The sequence below is a fragment of the Periplaneta americana genome, chromosome 1 (assembly GCF_040183065.1).
Source record: "Periplaneta americana isolate PAMFEO1 chromosome 1, P.americana_PAMFEO1_priV1, whole genome shotgun sequence".
NCBI classification, from domain to species: domain Eukaryota; kingdom Metazoa; phylum Arthropoda; class Insecta; order Blattodea; family Blattidae; genus Periplaneta; species Periplaneta americana.
The window spans coordinates 39,820,359-39,836,975 of NC_091117.1; the positions used below are offsets into that span (position 1 = coordinate 39,820,359).

The window sequence follows — 16,617 nt, forward strand, 5'->3', positions numbered from 1 at the left end:
GTTTCAGACAGAAAAATAATCATTTTCAATAAACAACCCACTCTTACTTCCACCTTACTTCTTGGCTACATGTTCAGTAACAGAAGTTCTTCGGCCACTGATAATGGCGAAGGAAACAGTTGACGCACGAACATGGTTGTCAACCCACCACTTATTACATCAGCTATACGTTTATTCAAGTTAGGACATCTGTATATGTGTACAAGTATGAAACCTCAGAAGGAACATTGGGGAAAGCGACTTTTGACCCATCTTGTATACAGAAAAAATCTTTATGAAGGACAGTATAAGAAACAAACATTACGCAACACATGAATCATGTGCTACTCTATACGATTTTAACTAAAATTACATGGTTGTACATCATTAAATTCTTCTCATCTTAATATATATTTCTGTTCTATTATAAATTGTAACTTAACTGCTATTATGGAGGCTACAGACATTTTCTATTTCTACTGCTTCTTATCTTCTGTCAGTAAATTCTGGCACTACGTATGGCAATAATGAAGTTAATAGTGTCAACACCGTAAAAATTCGACAATTAAGAATAGTCACTCACTTATCATATGGCAGAGGTTGGTGCAAAAGTCCCATAACAACAGCCTTTGGATGATGATGAGCCAAAGCCAATATAGCTCTTACACTTCCAGTACGAGTCTGAACACATTGTATGCTCATTAATCTGTCCAGAATATTAGCTGTAACATAAAAAATTATACACTAATGCAAGAAAAAGAAGTTGAATAGCGATATGAGACATCAGAGAAATCTATAATTACTGTACATCAGTAAGATTACAATTTTTTTTGTATGTACTGTATGTGTGTTTTTTTTTTAATACTCTATTCCTCAGCATGCCCCACTGTAATATTACATGCTATATATTCTTACTCCTACGCTGTAGATTTTACTTTACAAACTGTTGTATTTCTTAGATTAGTTTATGCTATTAATAGTATCTGTAATTTGTTCAATATAGTGTGTCCAGATCAATTAATGTTATATATCTAACAAAGCTTCTAAGTTGTCTTCTCATTAGTTAATCATTTGTTATCGGCCATTTTCCACTATTGTTTATCACATCTCTCCGTAAAGCCTGTCTTTTGGCACTTAGCAGTTCACAATCCCACAAAAGGTGATTTACTGATTGTATATCTTTATTACATGAACAGTTTGGATTAACAGTTATTTTAAATCTATGGAAGTATTCTTTCAATTTACCATGACCAGTCAGGAAAGTAACTACTTTCCTGACTGGTCATGGTAAATTAGGTGTGTGTGTGTGTGTGTGTGTGTGTGTGTGTGTGTGTGTGTGTGTGTGTGTGTGTGTGTGTGTGTGTGTGTGTGTGTGTGTGTGTGTGTGTGTGTATGTGTGTGTGCACGTACATATCTAATGCTCTCTATTTAACAACAAAGTTATTTTCTTTCTCTTTACAATTGAAGAGGTGAGAATAATATAGTGCTAAGCCACACAGACAAAATTTTATAGGAGAACATATTACAGGTTCAGAGTCCAATGCTATTAGGTGCAGTATCATAATTTCTTTGGCATATACTTATGTCCAGGGAAAGGATTTATATGTAAATACATATTTACTTATAAAGCTAATATAATTTATATTTTGCATTATCTTTATGTTTCACAATGTGTAGGGTTGAAAAATCCTACTTTTATTTTCCATATTTTTCCATATTTTAGAGTTTAGTACATATTTTCGTTAATTTCCATATATTTTCCATATTTCATATAAAACAGTCCATATTATATTAGGTTTAACAATAAAACAAAACAAAATTCCATTAACTTTTAAAAATACATTTCAACAATAGAGATTTAAACACATGTTCAGTAATCCCTTTAACATCAGAGTTATTTGAAAATTAGCAGTCCTATCAACAATGGGAAAGTAAGTTACAAAACTGTATTAATTTAATTTAAAATTTTTAACAGACTTCAGTTGTGCAGCTCAACAGTTAAATGCCAGTCAGAGTACACATAGGTTCAGTTTTGTAAATCATACTATAAAGACGGTAAATATGCCAAAAGTACGTCATTCAGTCAATTTAAAATCAAAACTAACAAGTTACATTTCAGAATTTAAAGAAGATGGTTTATCAACTGACAATAAAATATTATTTTGTAATTTGTGTCAGTGTGCAGTATCATCTACACAAAAGTTCCTGGTGCAACAACACATTACAACTAGTAAACATCAGGCCAACAAACAACTAAATTCCAAGCAGAGACAATTGTTTTTAACACAACCAACAACATCGAATGTAAGATCTGAGTTTAACATCGACCTGTGCCGTTCTCTCATCTCTGCTGATATTCCTCTCTACAAACTAAAGAATAAGGTCTTCAGGGAATTCCTTGAAAAATATACTCAACATACAATCCCGGATGAGTCAACACTTAGGAAGACGTATGCTCCATCCATCTACGATGAGACAATACAGAAGATAAGAGATGAAATTAAAGATAGTTCAATTTGGGTTTCCATTGATGAGACTCCCGACAAAGAAGGTAGACTTGTTGGTAATGTAGTTATCGGTTTGTTAAGTGAACAATATTCTGAACGAATTCTTTTACATTGTGATGTTCTAGAAAAGTGCAATAACAAAACTATAGTTAAACTGTTCAACGAAGCTATGGGTATCCTGTGGCCAAAGGGTATTATGTACGATAATGTGTTATTCTTTATTAGCGATGCTGCCCCTTATATGGTCAAAGCTGGACAAGCATTATCTATTGTATATCCTAAATAGACTCATTTTACTTGTGTGGCGCATGCATTTCATCGTGTGGCAGAAGTGGTCAGAGACAATTTCCCTAAAGTAGATTTGTTGATTTCATCAGTGAAAAAAGTATTTCTCAAAGCTCCCAGTAGAGTTAACGTGTTGAAAGAAATGTACCCTGAAATTCCATTGCCACCAAAGCCAATTTTAACTAGATGGGGTACATGGCTAGAAGCAGTTGAATATTATGCCGAACATATAGACTCTATTAACAATGTTCTCCTTGCATTGGACTCTGAAGATGCAGTCTCAATTGATACTGCGAAAACAGTTACCTGTGACATAAGTGTGAAGAATGACTTAGCTCACATTCAGCATACATTTTCATGCATCATAAAAACGCTCAAAAGTCTCCAAAATAGGCACCTTTCACTATCTGAAAGTTTTGAAATTATAAATAGTACTGTGGAACAACTGAATCGTGGTAGAGGTAAAGTTGCAGATGCAGTAAGAGCTAAGGTGGACACTGTACTTTCAAAAAACCCTGGATATGAAGAACTACAAAAGGTTGTTGCTGTGATGAGTGGTGAATCAACAGTGAAGATTAACTTGGACTTATCCCCAGCAGACATTGTGAAATTGAATTATGTACCAGTTACTTCTTGTGACGTCGAACGCTCTTTTAGTCAGTATAAATCTATCCTCAGAGACAATAGAAGAAGATTCACTTTTCAGCACTTGAAAGAAATGTTTGTAACCTATTGTTATGGTAACAGACAATAAAAATTGTGTTTTGTTGAAACTACATTGGAAGATAAGGTACGTCCATTATATTTTTTGTTTAGTTTGATTAAAATGTACCAATATTTAACGTACATAGTCATTTTTTTATAATTTTAAGTCCATATTTAATTCCATATTTTGGTAAAAATCCATATTTAATTCCATATTTTGGTAAAAATAACTACATATATATTTACATATTTCATATATTTTTAGTCCATATAAATCCGTTCCCTGCTTATGTCATTTGTTGAGTAATTTTAATAATACTTTAATATAATAGCTACAGCTCGACCAAATTAAGTCTGTGAGCCGAGAGGGGAAGTTGGAGGCAGTTCTGTAGTGAAAGGAGGCGGTAACGAGAGGAGACCAGTACAATCTCATATGACAGCAAAATTTTTCCTACTGCGCTTCAGTTCATACAGCGGTAACAATTTAAGACACTTTGAAATAGACTGTACTTCTACTTCTGCTTGACAGTGAGGTTTGACGTTCTGATTGGCAAGCGTGGGCGTAGGAGAGAAAGTTGCATGAGGGGGGAGGCTGGGAGACAGCGTAACTGTTGCCTTTATCTGAAGACAAAGACAAAAAATTCGTGCGCTCCATAGTGTATTTTAAACGATGTGCACACGTTGAAATCTGAGCATCAAGTGACCTATGTGGCAACTGTGTTTTGCCTCTACATTCGATCCCGATATCCCCAATCGCAGACTTGACTTGGACAAGCTGTATGTGTAAGAAATGAACTCGTAAAAAAAATATTTTTGTTGAAAGTATGGCTTTGGACTATCTCATTCTCACCCCTTCAATTACAAAACTTAGTAAAATCAATAAGTAAGACTATAAAATTACTTAATAAGAGGAACATTTTAGGGAAATTTATAATTATACCAATGCAATTCTAGAACTGAACAAAATGAATACTGAACCTAAAAAGAATGCCTAATAAGAGAAAATATTTTCAGGAAAAATTTATAATTACATCAGTACAATTATATAGGCCTAGTTATTATTTATGTTTTATTTTTTACTAGAACTACAAAACTCAGCAAAATCAATAAGCTAAAAAAAGAAAAAAAACCAACACTAGTTCTGTATACACACGAATATAAAAAAAAATATATACTACAGTAATAAAGAAAGCACATAACTGTATTTTATTACTTTAATTCCAGTATAGTACATTTCACGAAATCACTGAGATTTCCTTAAATCGTCTCTCAATTTTAAAAAATTCACCGACATTGAGACAATTTCTTCCTCACACGACATAACCATTCTTAGACACTCGGCAGAATTGCACTATTAGTACATCACTATATCCAAGTGAACGAATAAAATTAAGCTGTGCAAGTATCACGTCAGTATAGAAAAACAGGGGGGGGGGGGGGAGTGTAATATGCGTATACTGTCGACTGGATATGAAGAAAACACTACTCACACAGTATGTCGTTAACTTGGTGATAAAGCTCTCCTCCTTTACACTTAAGAAGAACGTTGAGAACCACACTAGCACCACTCGAACTGCAGGGCTCTGCATCCAACAGGCCATCCAACAAGCTCTCACAGAAATGAATCAGTTGAAAATGTGGCAATTTGGCACATATTATCTGCAAATTCCAAATCAGTACTTTATAAAACGTAAACATAAGAATATAGTAATTGATATCAGAGTGACTGTATTCATTAATTTACAGCTTTCTTTTGTAAACAGGGTAATTACCCTGTAACAAACTTGGTAGAACACATATTACACACCTTAAATGTATTTAATACACAATGGAAAATTAATGGATTAATATCAAATATTATTCAAATTAATTATAGGTCATAAATTTACACAACAGAAACCGGAGCGATATATGTAGACATATACTCGAAACAATTCAAATTGCCCGAAAAATACAAAGAAAAGAAAATGTAAATTTACAAAATTCTAGCACTCCCCTGAAAGAGTGCCTTGATTGTATTATTTTAATTTCTATTTCTCTTGTTTGTAATTATATTCTGTATTCTATATATTTAAATTTAAATAAAGAATAAAAATAAATAAATAAGAAAAAAAAAGTGTTTCCATGCTTAGGGGAGGATTCGATACATAATAAATTTGCATGCATAAATTACAATAAAATAACATCCAAAAACTAATAATTACTCATAACAATAACAAATTGCTTACATACATTTTTAAATTTCAAACTGCTGGAGGTAAATAGATGTATTTCTTTATTAATTTGTTATAAATTCTAGAGCCAATATTAGTACTATGGCTGAAAGCAGTGCTCGTTAAACACTTGGGTTCAAACAAACGTATTGTATCCATGACTTTGGTTTTGTGTTTGTGGGTATATGATCAGAAATAGGTGTGATTTTTATGTATAAAATTTAATAATGCATTGATATAAATTCCATGTATTTTCAAGACTTTAAATTCTAAAAACAATTTTTCGGTAGGATAATCAATAGGTTTTTTAGACATATTTCAGTTATTTCTCCCTGTAATAAATCTAATGGATTAAGGTTAGTTTTATAAGTACTACCCCACCCTAATATTTCATACTGGGTTATAGACTGAAATAAGGCAATGTAAATTGAATGTAGTACATCCATTGATAAGTAATTTAGTAACTGAACAAAGTAATATATAATTCTACGTAATTTGTTACAAAGATAGTTGATTTGTTTCCCTGTCCCATTTCAGATGTTCATCAATATTGATTCCTAAATACTTAACTTCTAAAGATTCATTTATAATTGGACAATTACAACAAATTGCGGAACAACCAAAATTGTGTAGTTTAATTTATTGATTTGTTGTTTATAATTAGTAAATGTCAAATAATACGTTGCTGACGGCATAATAAATCTTTAAGTCATTTATGAATAATTTGACGAGTCTTTTTATGAATGCATAATAATCACATTGTTCACAATTATGTGCTTCACTTGAACCAGTCAAGGGTGTGATCCTCACGCCTGCAATCTTTTCTGCTTCTGAGTAAATGATTTTATCTTACTACTAAACTAGGCATGATGCAGCAGTCTGGAATACACAGCAGAGAATGGCAATACAATATCATTATTATTAAATATATTGTTCTCTGTTGCGTAGCAACACAGTCTAATCTCGCATATCAACATTCGTTCCTTAGGCAAATATATGTTTGTGAAATTACATTGGAAATTGTATAAAATGCTCGATAAACTGCCAAAGAAGTTCATGTTTCACTACAATTAAGAAACATGGTTGTCATCAGGCTTCATTTTAGAAAGACAGAATTGATTTACTTTAACGTTTTTATTTTTTTTTCAACATTAATATACACAACTACAGTTGTGCACAATTAACAATTTTGCAACTAACGTTCTTGTTAAATGGTAACTGATGATCACAGGATGTAAATTTAAAAAAGGAACGGAGATTGAATTCTGCTTTCTCCATCTCATCCTTCGATACAGAAGTGCCTACAACATACATCTGCAAGGGGAAATTAATCTGTAAGTACTGCATGCGCCATTATCTAAGATATTTGTGATTAAATTTAATTTTATTTACTAATTAGTATTAACTTTGGGGTTATTTTCTGAAAAATCTAAGTATCTCTATGTTATTTACACCTCAGCCTCGCCATTGCTAAATTTTAAAAACTCCTTTTGTGCTATATATGCCCTTCTTGCAAGTATTACATTGCGACTTTAAATTGCTAAATTTAAAAAAAACTGCCTTTGGGCTCTATATGCCCTTCCTGCACGCATTACATTGCGACTTTAATATATCTCATCTTAGAATGTAGGCTTTTACGGCCGGTGTTGATAGGATGCATATTTTCTGGGCTAGAGGGCCGTGGTCTGTCAGTGTTACAACCAAACGTTTTTCGTCCACTACTCTGGTGGACATCTTCAGTGGCGTGGTACACGTGTGCGGAGAGATCTGCTGTGTGTTTCAGGAACTGGAATTGAGACTGGTAGCACGTCGATATTTAAGGTGTGGGACTGTTGTTGCTAGTCGTCGCCGTGGTCCGCACCAGTGGCTTCGGTGTTCTGATTGTTTGTCATAGTGTCTAATGGAGAAAGGGTTTGATGTGTGTGCTTCTTAGGGCCGGATACCCTTTGTTGACCCTGAGTCCTTCCTCCTTACAGTTATAGTTGTTTTTGTGTTTATGTATTTCAATAGCTTCCCGATGTAACCTGGCATAGAAGTGTGGTGTACTGCTTAGGATGTCGGTGTCCTGGAACCTGATGTTGTGATCCCCATCATTATTTCAATAGCTTCCTGATGTAACCTGGCATAGAAGTGTGGTGTACTGCTTAGGATGTCGGTGTCCTGGAACCTGATGTTGTGATCCCCATCATTATTTCAATAGCTTCCTGATGTAACCCGGCATAGAAGTGTGGCGTACTGCTTAGGATGTCAGTCAACATCTAAAACAGGAAATTGGCCACCTCATGGCTACACTGGAGGCCAATGGCTACTCCACAGGAAAAATTAAAAGAGCCTTAAAACCAAGACGGCAAACACCACTTGATCCAAGACAAGGCCAAACCAAGAGAGGCACGGTTTTTCTCCTGTACTACAGACAAGTTACAGACCGGATCAGCAAGATACTTACAACAACACAACGTGGCGACAGTTTTCACTCCTACTAGGCAGATTCATAACTGCTTACGGTCTGTCAAGGACAAACATGACCGACTTTCATCAGCTGGAATATACAGAATCCCGTGTTCCTGTGGGTCAGTGTACATAGGTACAACACAGCGTAGCTTCAAGACCCGAATCACCGAGCATAGAAGGAACTGCCGTCTAGGTCACGTGGACAAGTGAGCTGCAGCCGAACATGCTTTTAATGATGGGGATCACAACATCAGGTTCCAAGACACCGACATCCTAAGCAGTACGCCACACTTCTATGCCAGGTTACATCGGGAAGCTATTGAAATACATAAACACAAAAAACAACTATAACTGTGAGGAAGGACTCAAGGTCAACAAAGCTTGGTATCCGGCCCTCAGAAGCACACACATCAAACCTATTCTCCGACAATTAGACACTATGACAAACAATCAGAACACTGAAGCAACTGGTGCGGACCGCAGCGACAATGACAAGCAACAACAGCCCCACCACCTTAAATATCGACGTGCGACCAGTCTCAATGCCAGTTACTGATACAAACAGCAGATCTCTCCGCACACATGTACCACGCCACTGAAGATGTCCACCAGAGTAGTGGACGAAATATTTGGTTGTAACACTGACAGACCACGGGCCTCTAGCCCGGAAAATACGCATCCTATTAATATGTCTCAACATGCAGTAGCAAGCTTTCACGCAATAGTAAAAGTGAAATTAAAGAAAAAGAGAAAGAAAAATGAAAGAAGGAAAAGAAAAAAGGATGGAAAAGAGAAGCACAAAAGAAAAATGAAGGAAAAGAAAACAAAGTAAAATGAAAAATAAAGTGAAAAAAAAAGGATGTAAAAAGAAAAGTAGAGAAAAGAAGAAAGAAAAAGTAAAAAGAACAAAGAAAGGAAGAATATGAAAAGAAAAAGAAAGAAAAAGTAAACTGAAAAAGAAAGAAAGAAAAAAGAAAAAGTAAAAAAATTAAAAAGAAAGGAAAAGGAAAACAGAAGAGAAATGAAAAACAGAAAGAAGTGGAAAACAAAAAAGAAAGGAAAAGTGAAGCAGAAAAAAGTAAAATGAAAAAGGAAAAGAAAAGCACAAAAGAAAAAAAAAACCAAAAAAGAGAATTAAAATTAAAGAAAAATAGAAAGGAAAAGGAAAAAGAAAGAAAAAAAAGCAGAAAAGAAAAGTGAAAAAAGGAAAAGAGAAAAAGTAAGATAAAATAAAAAGCAAAGAAAAAACAGAGGAAAAGAAAAGAAAAATGAAAGGAAAAGGAAAACATAAAAGAGAAAGACAGAAAAGACAAAAGAGAAAGTAAAATGAAAAAAGCAAAAGAACAAAGAAAAAAAGAATAGAGAAAAGAAGCAAAATGAAAAAGGAAAAGAAAAAAAGAAAGCAAAGAATAGAGAAAAGAAGAAACAAAATGAAAAAAGAAAGAGAACAAGCAAACCGAAAAAAGTAAAAGAAATAACAAAAAAAAAACAGAAAAAAAGAAAAAGATGGAAACGAAAACAAACAGAAAAAGAAAAGCACAGAAGAGAAAAGAAAGAAACGACAAAATAAAAATTAAAATAAAAAAGGAAAAGAAAATGTAGACTAAAAGAAAAAAAGAACGAAAAGGAAAGAAAAATTAAAAACTAAAATGAAAAAAGAAAAAGAAAATAGGAAAAGTAAAATGAAAAACGATAAGAAAAAAGAAATGAAAAAGAAAAAAGGAAGAAAAGAAACAAAATGAAAAAGATAGAAAAGAAAATGAAAAAAGATAAAATGAAAAAAGGAAAGACAAAAAAGAAAGGAAAATAAAAGTATAAAAGAAAAAAATAAAGATAAAGAAAGAAATAGTAAACGCAGAAAAGACAGGAAAAGAAAAGTAGAAAGGATAAAAAAGTAAAATGAAAAAATGAAACGGGAAAATAAAAAAAAGGAAAGAAAAAGATGCAAAGAAAAAAAGGAAAAGAAAAGCAAAAAGTTAACTGATAATACTTTAAAAAATTGAATGAGATGCACTGTCCACATGGAAGGGAGGTTGGGATGGGCAGGGCGGAACTCGATATGCAGCCACCTCCTCGTGGTGAGTTCTGGGTTGTTTCACTTCACAGACAATGAATGAAACAAGCGAAGAGCTGCATTATTTATGTTAAAACTGATACACATAATATACAAATTAATACTAATACTATCACCACTCCCACATTACAAGGGTTTTGCCTACATTTTAAGCAGCTCTTTAGTATTAAGTAGCATTTTGCTTGAACTGATTTTTTATTAATTCACATAAAATATAATCGCCATTTATCTAAGGAAAAAAATTTCACTGAGCTTCTTTATGTCAACGGTAAGATTAAATATGTATGCTCAAAATCGAAACATATTTTCCAGTTATTCATTTTTTTTTCAAGTTTCGCAAGAATTCATTTAATTTTTTATGTTGGAAATGATATTACTAGTTACAATTAATTTTTTTAACTACTATCGAAAGAAGTATGCAAATGTAATCACTTACTGTGTATCAAAATAGCAGATAAGCCTGCATACTTTGTATTGATATAAAATTTACAGTGTAAAGAAAAAGGTACAATAAACACAGTCATATACAGAATGGATAGTAACCTCCGCATCAAAATGAAACTGGTAATAGATCATGAAGATTTGAAAAATCTAAATAAGTTTTTTCTCTAACATTTACCATTTGTGCGAAAATCGATATGTTTCTATGAAGCATTTGGCAACATCATGTCTGCTGCAGTATTACTCTAGGAAGCGTGACCTGCATTCTTTACCTTCAGTACAGTACTTATGAAGCAATAGCAAGCACTGAAGATATTATAAAGAAGACAAATGACTTATCAATTAGTTTCAATATTGGTAAATCAAATTTGAGAAAGTGATCTCTCTTTTATTTACAGACATCAAAAACACAGTCTCATAAAATGTCTCCACTTTTATTAATGCTTCGAAATTACAATCATCTATCAAATAAAGAAAATTTAGATTTCTCGTTATCGTACAATATGTACAAGAAAAAATTATATACAGCAATGGTTTCATGATATGTTGGATTCTAGTTTCATGTTGGTTGTATTTGTAGTCAGGTATCATGCTGGTTGGAATACGTGTTCTGTAGTGGTGAATTTCTTAAATAAATAAATTAAGCCTATTAGTCCTACTATATAATACTGTATACTGAATTTATTAACATGGTGTTATATTTACTCTGTAATTTGCCAATTATAGCTACATTTTACATTTTTGGCTATGATATCTATACTTAACTCTTTTTAATTTATTTTTATTTGGTATTTTTCATTTATATCTATATCTGTGTCTTTTATTTAGGTAGTATCTATTTGTTTGTTTTTTTTTTTTTTCCATTTTTAATTTTTAATTTGTAATTACACTTGTATCTTGCATTTGTTTCTGTTTTATCTCTTTTTTCATATTATATGCAATTCGTGTTTTTTTTAACAAATCTGTACTGTCTATTGTAATTGGGGCTTTGCCCTGTTACAGACATAAATAAATATATATATATGAATTACATAACCTACTATATAATAGTAGTTCTACTTAATTTATTTACTGACCTTGGCTAATTCATTCGTAACCTTGAACAGTTCATTTGGATCTTCAGTCTGAACTTTCTCTCGCACCCTTGAAAGATCGTTCGCATGGTCATTATCATGGTCTGCCATATGGCCTTCGTAACGTGCAGCCAAACAGAGAACTAGCCTCACACAATCTATAGCTTCCTGTCTCACGGACATGCTGGGATCCGTACATCGTGGGACCACTCTTCCCAGAATCAGTCCTGACTGGCTGAACTTGGTAGGAGCCTGAAAAAAAAAATTAGTGATTTAGGAAACATTCTTTCCAAACATAAATAATATAGTAGCACAAACTGAATAATAACCAAAAATATATTAAATGTTTAATGAACTACTTCAAAATTGTTACAACTTCTAGAAATTAAAGGGGAGTACCATCATGCAGAAATAGGCAATCTTCACTCAACATAAACTCTATTCCAAACAATAATACTGCCAATATTATTTACTGCTATTAGAAATTTAAAGATAACACTTCTGTGGCCAAATAAGACTTCACTCAAAGGGTTAAAAAAATTGTAACTAGTGTGTAAACATAAAACATATAAAGCAAATTCGAATAAACGAAATTAGTAAATTAAATGAAAATATTATTTTAATAAAAAGTAAATCCTAACATGACATATAGAAGGCAGGAAGGTAGAACTCCAGGGCTGTTTTCTTTTTTTAATATAGGGTCTTTCATTAGGAATACGACTGGACTCAAGCTACCGGTGAAAGGGAAGTTTGCTATACATCCAAAGGTTGTGCAGTCAGTGGGATCCAGTTGAATTTCTAGACCCTGTAAGTAAAGGACTGGATTCTTTGTATACAGATCTCGTACGATACAATAACATAAATAGTATATATATGTTACCGTCAAAACCAGAAATCGTCAAAATCAATTTCAACTAGTAAAAACTAGTTCAAACAAACTAAAGGATGAACAAAAAGCGTGTATATAAGGCTTACTAAAAGCCTAAACAAACCAAACTTAACTTGTCACCGATTCTAACCTTACGAAAACTCGCTTTCTATCTATCTACACATATACACTGATGGATCAACCACAGAAAACCTTACTGGAGCTGGAGTTACATGTACACATTTTTCCTTTTATCATTCTGTTGGCAGAGACACAACAAATTATGATGGTGAAATAGAGGCTATACACATTGCTCTCCGACAATTATTAAATCTTCCCTTAAATAAATATAACAAGACAGTAATTCTTTCAGATTCTAAACCTGCAATTCAGGGAATATGTTCAAATGCTACAAAGAAGTCAACAAAAATAAGAGAATGCTACAAAATGCTAACACAACTCCAAAAAGTTAATAAGATTGTCCATCCCCAATGGATTCCAGCACACTGTGGAGTTATGGGGAATGAAACCGCAGACACACTTGCAAAGAAAGGCACAACAATAAAACAAAAGTCTAAATTTAATTTCTCATATTCCTCAATAAAACGCTTGATCACTACAAAATTTTCTCATTCATACCTACAAGAAATAGAATCAAATGCTAAAGACAAAAAATGGATTACACTACTTTCCAACCCAGATATAATCCCCAAGAGACCAAGGAAAACAGCAGTTGCAGCCTTCAGACTATTGACAAATCATGACTGTCTAGCAAGTCATCTCTACAGAATAGGTATCTCAGCTTCACCCATATGTGTCCTGTGTAACGATCCAGCAGAAATGAATGAAGACCACTTGAAGACCTGTGAAGCATTAAGATCAGAAGAAACTACAGTTCAACAGTATTGGAAAGCACGACTGCTAATGGCTTCATTGCCAAATGCAAGGCACTAGACGACGACAAAAACAACAACAACATTTGTTTAAACTAGATTTTACTAGTTGAATCTAGTTTTGACGGATTTTGGGTTTTAACAGTAACATATTTATTTCAGACCTAGGTTGTAAAAAAGAATACAGTTATTTTCAGTTTTGCTTTCAGTTTTAATGTCTCCAATGTTTCAGATATATATACCTACTTGCAGGTTTCACCACATTACTTGAGACCTGAAACTGTCGCCTACTCTGTAAGGTCCATTTTTAGTATTACCTAAGTTTTAATGAATCATATCGTTATTCCAGATCTCATGTGATGTTGCCCTGATGTTGGAATCTGCAAATAGTTCCTAAACATGTGAGATATTAAATTTCAATATAGAGTTGAAAAATCCCAATTCTTTGTCACACGTATATACAATAATTATTGTACAAAGGAGGAATAGAGAAATGTTTATACTAAAATATGGAATCATTACTTTGCTTCTTTATTTCATTTTGATGCATAATGATATGTTATCATAAGAGCTTATAAAACAATACTGTTGTAACTTGGATAACAAACAGAAGTTCTAACTATGATCCAATATCTGATATTTGGAGATACTGGGTAGCAACATTAAATTTCATAGTGTTTAAAACATTTATTCATTTTTTGAACACTACATTTCAGAACGCGATTTCTTGAATCAAAAGTAACCAGACAATATATAAAGGCTAAAATTTAGTTTAATTACCTATAAAATAAAAAATAGCATAATACATTACATCATAAAAATAGTCTGTGAATAACAATAACAGCAAGAAATTTCAACAATAATAAAGAAATGGAATTCTTCTACTGAATTCAACTTCAAAACAAGAGAATACTGCGTTACCTCATAACCAAAATTTATATTATCCAAGTAGCATTGCAGAATGGAACGCAGGGTGCTTATAGCTGCTGCTCTCTGGTAGGAATTTTTCTTCATAAGCCATGGCTCAAGAAGAGTGAAAATTTCATCTAGTGTTGCAGGAGAAACAGAATCCAACAAGAGCCCCTGAACTAGGGAACCTAAAAGTTGAAAAATTTGTATATATGTAAAAATAGTATCTCCGCCTTTTAAAACCAACTAATAATAACAATATAATCATCCACCTATATCTTATACCATTAGGTTCATTTTCAATTTCTACACCAAAACAAGATTTGGATATAGGATAAGAACAATGCAATGAAATGTATTCAAAATAACAGATTAAAATTGAAATATTACGAGGGGGATCCAGGAAATAACGACCGTTCACGCATACCCGCCGCGCAGCTGATTCCCCTTCCTTGTTTGAAGGTCAACTGGCTTCCTTAACATGTCTTCTCATAATGTTGTGAGTACTGGTTGCAACAAGTCGCCATTGTGCATTTTGTGTTACTTCAAAATGAACGACGTGATTGATAATCCCGCCAACTGTGAGGTGAGGAGTGTGATTCGATTTTTGAATGCCCGACATTTGAAACCTGCAGAAATTTACCAGCAATTGAAAGAAGTGTATGGTGATACTGTAATGAATGAAAGAAATGTGAGAAAATGGTGCGAAATGTTCAACAATGGGCGAACAAATGTCCACGATGAACCTCGACCCGGACGCCCATCACTCATCACAGAAGACCTGAAGACTAAAGTGAACGACAGAATCTTGCAAGACAGGCGCACATCACTCGACGAATTGCATATTGCCTTTCCTGACATTTCTCGTTCTTTGCTTGGTGAAATTGTGTCGCAACATCTTGGCTACCACAAAATCTGTGCACGATGGGTTCCACGGCAACTGAGTGACCAACACAAAACTCAGAGAATGGCCTCAGCATTGACATTCTTGATGCGATATCACACAGATGGAGACGCCTTTCTTGATCAAATTGTGACTGGTGATGAGACCTGGGTGTCTCACAACACCCCAGAGACCAAACACCAATCACTTCAGTGGCATCATCCCTCATCACCCAAGAAACCGAGAAAATTCAAACAGACTCTCTCAACACAAAAAGTCATGGCTACTGTCTTTTGGGATCGCAAAGGTGTTCTTTTGCTGGATTTCATGCCAAAAGGCACTACGATCAATGCAAATCGTTATTGTGAGACTTTAGAGTTGTGCTTCTTCACGACAACGCCTGCCCGTACACTGCTGCTTCAACTCGAGAATTGCTGGATCAATTCGGTTGGGAAATCTTTGATCATCCGCCCTATAGTCCAGACCTTGCTCCTAGCGATTTTCACCTTTTCACTAAGCTGAAAGACTTTCTGGGTGGTACGCGTTTTGGAAGTGATGAAGAGTTGAAGAAGACAGTGAACACCTGGCTTAATGAACTGGCGGCAGAGGAGTATAACACGGGAATTCTAAAGCTAGTGAACAGATACGACAAATGTTTAAATGTAGGTGGTGATTATGTAGAGAAGTAAAGGAAGCTTCAGTTATGTAACAGACTTTGTTTTTTCAAATAAATATATATATTTTTAATTATTACAACAAAACGGCCGTTATTTCCTGGATCCCCCTCGTACATGGACGGGATAGAGAACGACATAATTCCAAAACTACTTTTAAAATACGTGTGAAAGGAAAAGAGATGTGTGAGGTGATCCAAGAAATTATGGATCGAGATCACAGCATTCTCTCAGCATGACTTCCAGTTTCTCCTATATTATTTAATTTTACTCTGTCACCATACTAAGTACTAAGGAAGAGGACTGTGCTGATTTCTATTTTAGTTTGTTATTTAATGACGCTGTATCAACTACTAGGTTATTTAGCGCTGATGGGATTGGTGATAGTGAGATGGTATTTGGCAAAATGAGGCCAAGAATTCGATATAGATTATCTGACATTTGCCTTATGATTGGGGAAAACCTCAGAAAAAACCCAACCAGATTATCAGCCCAAGCAAGAATCGAACCCACACCCGAGTCCAATTCTGGATTGGCAGACAAGTGCCTCCGCTGACTGAGCTATGTCGGTGGCTGATTGTGATAATTAGAAAGTTCATTTTCATATTTTAGCAGAAACACATTTTTTTCAACATTCTGGATGTCAAAAGAGTATGTTTTTA

The 16,617-nt window shown here is 33.9% G+C and overlaps 1 protein-coding gene across 3 annotated transcripts in view; it reads right to left on the reverse strand.

Moving 5' to 3' along the window:
- c11.1 (maestro heat like repeat family protein c11.1) overlaps positions 1–16,617 on the reverse strand; it is a 69,997-nt gene that overhangs the window by 17,358 nt on the left and 36,022 nt on the right. For all 3 annotated transcript variants that reach the window (XM_069818705.1, XM_069818700.1, XM_069818712.1), the window contains exons 16-19: positions 14,411–14,586; positions 11,732–11,980; positions 4,967–5,135; positions 563–701 (exon numbers count right to left, since the gene is read on the reverse strand). In XM_069818705.1, coding sequence (XP_069674806.1) covers positions 563–701; positions 4,967–5,135; positions 11,732–11,980; positions 14,411–14,586 — 733 coding nt within the window. The remainder of the gene's footprint in view (positions 1–562; positions 702–4,966; positions 5,136–11,731; positions 11,981–14,410; positions 14,587–16,617) is intronic.